Source organism: Pecten maximus, chromosome 3 (assembly GCF_902652985.1).
Source record: "Pecten maximus chromosome 3, xPecMax1.1, whole genome shotgun sequence".
Classification (NCBI taxonomy): domain Eukaryota; kingdom Metazoa; phylum Mollusca; class Bivalvia; order Pectinida; family Pectinidae; genus Pecten; species Pecten maximus.
Window position 1 is genome coordinate 48,020,792 of NC_047017.1, and position 7,824 is coordinate 48,028,615.

Below are 7,824 nucleotides of genomic sequence, written 5' to 3' on the forward strand. Positions count from 1 at the left end.
ACAGAATCTAATCACTATTGTCTATATTCATAGTGATACCTATGCTATTGTTCTATTGTTGTTATTGACTTACGTGTACATATTCAGTGTTCATATTAAGGATTTGTAATCATAAAGACATAATGCTGAAGGTTTCTGTTGTATCCATCAAATTGTTTTCCCCGGCTTTCCTCCACCTCCAAAACATGGGACGTCCTTCAATGACTCGGCCTCTTAATAGGGTATTAAACAAAATAAACCAAAATAAACCAATGTTAGAGGTTTAAAGGTTAAATTTGTTTCTGAGCACATGACTATGTGATGGAGAACCCAATCGGTACGATCTGTATAGCTGTAATAATCCCTGGTTAATGTTGACAACATGCCTCCTATTTAACAGTGGGGTAATATGTAGCCTGACTTCAGACAATGAATGGTGTAGTTGTGATATCAGAATAATGCATAATGAATGGGGACATAATCTGATCGATAAGATCCTGATTCTATAAAATTAGACTTAGATTTTAGTTGTAATATCTTTGAGGTGAAAATGATGATGGACTATATATACAGAGGTAGACAGTTTAGAGATTCACAGGTCTGTCTGGTGATGAAGAGAACTTCCATCAATCTAGCATGAGGTTATTTAGGTTAAAAAACCATCGGAACAATGGGAGACAACTTTAAAGTTTAAATTGTGTACTGTTTTGAATTAGTTTAAAATATTATGTTACTACAGCTACCATTAAACACCTTTTTCTGTTAGATTTTCAGTGAAATGTTAAATTAAGCCAGACCTGGTGTAGATATATATGTATATACTTCATTATAGTCCCTCACTTCTCCTCCCTTACACTCAACTCCTGCTGTCTCTCGGCTGATCCACATCTCAGCCGATCTTCCCCAAAGCTATCAAGCATATAGGGTGATGCACTTAAAAGCCATAAAATGTCAATAATAAAAAATTGTACTTGTGTTAGTGTAACTTAATGATGACTTTGTAATGCACGCTACATTCAGTGAGCAAATTGATGTCAATCTAGATAAGTTGAACACAATCTTTACCTTAATATTAATGTATAAAATTTCATAATATCGGAAACGGTTAAATCCAGGATCTATGACTCAAAGCTTTGTTCTGCTGTATGGTTTGCTATTTTGGAAGGTGATTGTACACATATAGACAGTGTTAGTTGTCTCTTAATGTTTCATGATGTAGAACATCTCGGTGTTCTTTGTAGACAGGTAATGGTCAGATTAGGGGAGATAATCCATGTCTGATGTACATGTTCCATGACTTTTGACAATACATGTATGTAAAACAGTACAATATATACTGTAGTACATTAATTTTATTCTCTTATTTTAATTTAAATATTTTCAAAAAATTATTATATATCTAATTATATATATACACATATACATGTATATCTATATGTATTTCATGCATAATTAATTGTATGTTTGACAAAAATAGGTCAAGTTTTAAATTTTAAATTCTGTTTATTTTGTTTGTTAAAGTTCAGTTGTAATATGTAAAATATTTGTATTATTCAATTAATGGTGCTTAGATGACATAAAAGATTGTTTTAATTCAATCTTTTGCTTCCATGTTTAAACGTTATTGTGGTTTTATACTGTAGTTGAGATTTTTATCATCATGCGAAGCATTATTTGTACAGATCCTTGTGTGACTGAGTAAGTGTGGAGAATTCCAATATAATTGGTGTGTATAGGCAGAGTATATGTATATAGTATAGATAAAGTAACAATTGATAATGACCATTATCTTGTTTATAACTTTAAAAAGTAAATTAGCAAACTTTTAATGTACACTTTTAAACAAATTCTACCAAAAAACATATTGTGCTGGGAGATTTTGGTCCGATCTACTCTATGGTCCCTCAGTGGAGTCTGAAAGTTGTCCGAGAGTCACATTACTAGTTTTGAAATTTATGAATATCTTAAAATTGATCGTTAGCTACATTTCTACAGAAACATTCAGAATACAAGTGACGTTGGAAGGAACAGCGTGCCGGTGAATTATACAACATTATGTTAAACACTTATCTCTCCAGAGACTAAACTATAATCCTTTGTAAACTAATTTAAACACATGACAATAATTGTGTATTTACCACTCAATTGTACTTGTCAGCTGTATGTCTTTCTTACCTTAAACAATCATCAACATCAATAACATCATTTTATAAATTAAGACTTCATTAGATTGATATAGTTTTCTGTATAATGAATGGTTTGTATATAATTGTCCAGGGTGTAATGTCTGGCTTTATACTAGGGCTGCATGCTTCCTTTTCTTACCAAATCCATCTTGACATACTCATCATTGTGTTAAATCAATCATTTCCTGTTAAAGATTTTAATGTTTGATTGTATACATGTGTTTTGTGGTGTACCTTTTAGTGGGGTCTGGGCATTGTTCTTAATTTACAGTATAGCAATAAAACTTACTTTGAAAACTTGGAAAATTGTCATTTAGAACATAGCCAGAAACACCACTCCAGATATGATCTAGCCAGAAACACCACTCCAAATATGATCTAGGGAAAGGCCCTCCAGATAAAAGTAAAGGAATCCCATCCAGATCCAAGCTAACAAAAGTCACCCCAGATAAAAGTGAAGGAACCCCATCCAGATCTAAGCTAACAAAAGTCACCCCAGATAAAAGTAAGGAATCCCATCCAGATCCAACCTAACAAAAGTCGCCCCTGATAAAAGTGAAGGAACCCCATCCAGATCAAAGTTAACAAAAGTCACCCCAGATAAAAGTAAAGGAATCCCATCCAGATCCAAGCTAACAAATGTCACCCCAGATAAAATTGAAGGAATCCCATCCAGATCCAAGCTAACAAATGTCACCCCAGATAAAAGTAAAGGAATCCCATCCAGATCCAAGCTAACAAAAGTCACCTCAGATAAAAGTGAAGGAACCCCATCCAGATCAAAGTTAACAAAAGTCACCCCAGATAAAAGTAAAGGAATCCCATCCAGATCAAAGTTAACAAAAGTCACCCCAGATAAAAGTAAAGGAATCCCATCCAGATCCAAGCTAACAAAAGTCACCCCAGATAAAAGTAAAGGAATCCCATCCAGATCCAAGCTAACAAAAGTCACCCCAGATAAAAGTAAGGAATCCCATCCAGATCCAAGCTAACAAAAGTCACCTCAGATAAAAGTGAAGGAACCCCATCCAGATCAAAGTTAACAAAAGTCACCCCAGATAAAAGTAAAGGAATCCCATCCAGATCAAAGTTAACAAAAGTCACCCCAGATAAAAGTAAAGGAATCCCATCCAGATCCAAGCTAACAAAAGTCACCCCAGATAAAAGTAAAGGAATCCCATCCAGATCCAAGCTAACAAAAGTCACCCCAGATAAAAGTAAGGAATCCCATCCAGATCCAAGCTAACAAAAGTCGCCCCCGATTAAAGTGAAGGAACCCGATCCAGATCCAAGTTAACAAAAGTCGCTCCAGATAAAAGTCAAATAATCCAATCCAAATATGAGGTAGGGAAAACACCTCCAGATAAATGTCCAGATACAAGTGATGAAAACTCCACAAGACTCGAGACTAGAAAATCCCTCCAAATCCTAATATTATTGTTCTATCATACAGCTTGCCTTTCTTTCACTCTAGTTTCAGGCTTTGAATTTTTTTTATCAAATATATACATGCTTTTATATGGGCTTAACCCTAGAATAAACCCTGTACATCCAAGTTGCCATCTGTGGTATATATACATCCACGTGTACTTGTCTGACAGAGGTACATGGTATATATACATCCACGTGTACTTGTCTGACAGAGGTACGTGGTATATATACATCTACGTGTACTTGTCACACAGAGGTACGTGGTATATATACATCCACGTGTACTTGTCACACAGAGGTACGTGGTATATATACATCTACGTGTACTTGTCACACAGAGGTACGTGGTATATATACATCCACGTGTACTTGTCACACAGAGGTACGTGGTATATATACATCCACGTGTACTTGTCTGACAGAGGTACGTGGTATATATACATCCACGTGTACTTGTCACACAGAGGTACGTGGTATATATACATCCATGTGTACTTGTCTGACAGAGGTACGTGGTATGTATACATCCACGTGTACTTGTCACACAGAGGTACGTGGTATATATACATCCACGTGTACTTGTCTGACAGAGGTACGTGGTATATATACATCCACGTGTACTTGTCACACAGAGGTACGTGGTATATATACATCCACGTGTACTTGTCTGACAGGGATACGTGGTATATATACATCTACGTGTACTTGTCTGACAGAGGTACGTGGTATATATACATCCACGTGTACTTGTCACACAGAGGTACGTGGTATGTATACATACACGTGTACTTGTCTGACAGAGGTACGTGGTATATATACATCCACGTGTACTTGTCACACAGAGGTACGTGGTATATATACATCCACGTGTACTTGTCACACAGAGGTACGTGGTATATATACATCCACGTGTACTTGTCTGACAGAGGTACGTGGTATGTATACATCTACGTGTACTTGTCACACAGAGGTACGTGGTATATATACATCTACGTGTACTTGTCTGACAGAGGTACGTGGTATATATATATCCACGTGTACTTGTCTGACAGAGGTACGTGGTATATATACATCCACGTGTACTTGTCACACAGAGGTACGTGGTATATATATATCCACGTGTACTTGTCTGACAGAGGTACGTGGTATATATACACCTACGTGTACTTGTCTGACAGAGGTACGTGGTATATATACATCCACGTGTACTTGTCTGACAGAGGTACATGGTATATATACATCCACGTGTACTTGTCTGACAGAGGTACGTGGTATATATACATCTACGTGTACTTGTCTGACAGAGGTACATGGTATATATACATCCACGTGTACTTGTCTGACAGAGGTACGTGGTATATATACATCCACGTGTACTTGTCTGACAGAGGTACGTGGTATATATACATCCACGTGTACTTGTCTGACAGAGGTACGTGGTATATATACATCCACGTGTACTTGTCACACAGAGGTACGTGGTATATATACATCCACATGTACATGTCTGACAGAGGTACGTGGTATATATACATCCACGTGTACTTGTCTGACAGAGGTACGTGGTATATATACATCCATGTGTACTTGTCTGACAGAGGTACGTTTCCTATAGTATCTATGTAAGCTTGTCATAAACAGGTACATGTTCATGGGTTTACAATCTTATAAACTGCTGATGCATTCACGACTGCTTGTACTGATCTATGTGTTTTGTGTAATATGATTAGCTGTGGTATATGAGAACGTGAGAAATGGTTGATAAATAAATGTATTTTGGAGCAAAAACCGATCTTATTGTACTTAATTGTTTTTTATGTCTACATTATCAAGTAACACACAAAGTGTTTGATTTCACAAATAAATTAAGATTTTCATTGATGAATATGTATTTCATTATGATCAAATGCCATTAACCCAAAACAATATGTTGAATTGATATGCTTGATGCATTTGTATACTTATGTGAATAAAAATTCATGATTATTGTTCACCTAGTAAACTTTATCTATATATGGTTCCGATCGTCAACTGTTTTAACTCACAGCTAACTTATTCTATCATTGATAAGATTTCTGTCACTTTTATCTATTTCAATGTTTGATAAGATTACTTTAAATTAACTAGGAGAGCTAACCGGTGATGTTGAATACGAATACATCGGACAGAACAATGTACAGTATGCCCATCTCATTCCAAATTTCAATTGACTTACATCATAAGTAAAACTATCAATAAAGTTTCAAAGCCATTGGGTGAAAACTGAGAAGAAAAAAAAAAAAAAGGAGGGCATTAAACCCTTTCAATAATCAAAAGTATACATTTAATATGGTGAAAATCAAGCCTACAATTTGAAAGAAATTAGTCAAAACAAAGTTTAAAAGCTGAAAAGGTCAGTAATTTATTTCAAATTGTCTAATTGAAATATTGCTGAGGTTGCGATTAAGATTACTGAAAATTTGAAAGAGATTTCCAAACAACATTTACCTTTTCATAGTGTTGTTCAAGAAAAACACCAAAAAAATAAATAAAAATACACAACCTAAGGGAAGTAACTCCTTCAAACCGTGTTGAATCATGATACTGCTTACAGTGATAAGACTAAGGAAGGGATGCAAAGAAGATTAAAAGTGATATTAAAACCAAGGCAATAACTAAAACAAAAATGTTGCCCAGGAAAACAACTACATTTCATAAATATAAACCCTAAAAACTTTCAAAGAGATCGGACAACATTTCAAAGAAATTTAGATAAAAAAAAGGTTAAAATGGATGGACAGATGATGTTACCAGCCTAATAAACTGAGAGACAATTATTGACAGATTATTATGACTTGAGGTAGGCCTACATTTTGGATTGAAGAAGAATCCATTAGACAACCAATCCTGGCAGGTTTTCCTGAATTGTGTATAATCATAAACCGAGGTATGTTTTGAATGGAAGACCAGTTCATGAGACTACCAATCCTGGCAGGGTTTATGTATTGTTTATTAAACACTCAATACTACAGGCACTGAAATTAAAACAGAACTAAAAAAGTTAATTATTATTATTTTATTATAAAAATTGTATATAAAGACATTGATAAAGAATGAAATATAATATCAGATGAAATTATGCTAGTAACAAGTTTGACAACTGGACATTTACAGTCTAATCGGCTTACTGAAACTAACTAACACATTCACTGATGATAAACATATTAATCTCCAGCTAAACTTGTTAACAACACTTTTATATCTTATAAATTATTCAAACCTTTCTTCCACAATTTTCTTAACAAAACAAAACAAATGGTTAAAAATACTGTCATATACAAAAATTTGAGCATGACCAATCTTGATTATAAAGTATTAACTTGGGTAAATCACAACTGACACAAGATTTTATTTGTAACGTCTTAGTGACTCAATGCATGCTTGCACACATGTCCATACATGGCGACAGAAAATTTACAAGATTGGAACAGAAACAAATGCTTTGTAACAAAATGAGGATGCTGATCGGGAAAACTCTATGGTGATTCACAGAAAAAGCCATATTTTCAAGCAGCAGCTGAAGGAAGCCGACAAGATAAGGCATTGTAGGTTAAATCGAGACAGGCTTATATAAACTCACAAATCTGTGAGAAGATTTAAACAAAGCATAGGCGAGTCTCGTGGAGTGTACACGAAAAAGAGTTGTCAATATGATTAAAATATCATACACTTTACACCTCTGCATAATACCATACACTTAATTTACACCTCGGCGTAATATCATACACTTAATTTACACCTCGGCGTAATATCATACACTTAATTTACACCTCGGCGTAATATCATACACTTAATTTACACCTCGGCGTAATATCATACACTTAATTTACACCACGGCGTAATATCATACACTTAATTTACACCTCGGCGTAATATCATACACTTAATTTACACCTCGGCGTAATATCATACACTTAATTTACACCACGGCGTAATATCATACACTTATTTACACCTCGGCGTACAAGTGATTCATTGATCATTTGTTTGAAGGTGTATAGTCAACAGCATTCACAAATAAAATTCTATACCTGTTATCATATATGTGTACAAATCTCTATACCTGTTATCATATATGTGTACAAATCTCTATACCTGTTATCATATATGTGTACAAATCTCTATACCTGTTATCATATATGTGTACAAATCTCTATTTACATAACAATCTATTAAATAAAAATGTTTC

General features: G+C 34.7%; 1 protein-coding gene and 1 long non-coding RNA gene across 2 annotated transcripts; one reads left to right on the top strand and one right to left on the bottom strand.

The window, feature by feature from the left end:
- Positions 1-1,512: 1,512 nt before the first annotated feature.
- Positions 1,513-5,478, top strand: LOC117324396. The gene is made up of 2 exons (XM_033880241.1): positions 1,513-4,247; positions 4,332-5,478. The coding sequence occupies exons 1-2, from the start codon at positions 4,084-4,086 to the stop codon at positions 5,209-5,211; spliced, it is 1,044 nt and encodes a 347-aa protein (XP_033736132.1). The 5' UTR covers positions 1,513-4,083; the 3' UTR covers positions 5,212-5,478.
- Positions 5,479-6,636: 1,158 nt separating this feature from the next.
- LOC117324400 lies at positions 6,637-7,824 on the bottom strand. Its single transcript, XR_004531981.1, has 2 exons — positions 7,763-7,824; positions 6,637-7,666 (listed from the first exon to the last, which is right to left on the bottom strand). It is a non-coding gene; the product is annotated as an uncharacterized LOC117324400 (long non-coding RNA).

Coding starts and splice junctions, on each gene's coding strand:
- LOC117324396 (XM_033880241.1), top strand. CDS start 4,084: ATGTGTACTTGTCTGACAGAGGTACGTGGTATGTATACATCCACGTGT. Junction 4,248..4,331: donor GAGGTACGTGGTATATATAC/ATCCACGTGTAC, acceptor TGGTATATATAC/ATCCACGTGTACTTGTCACA.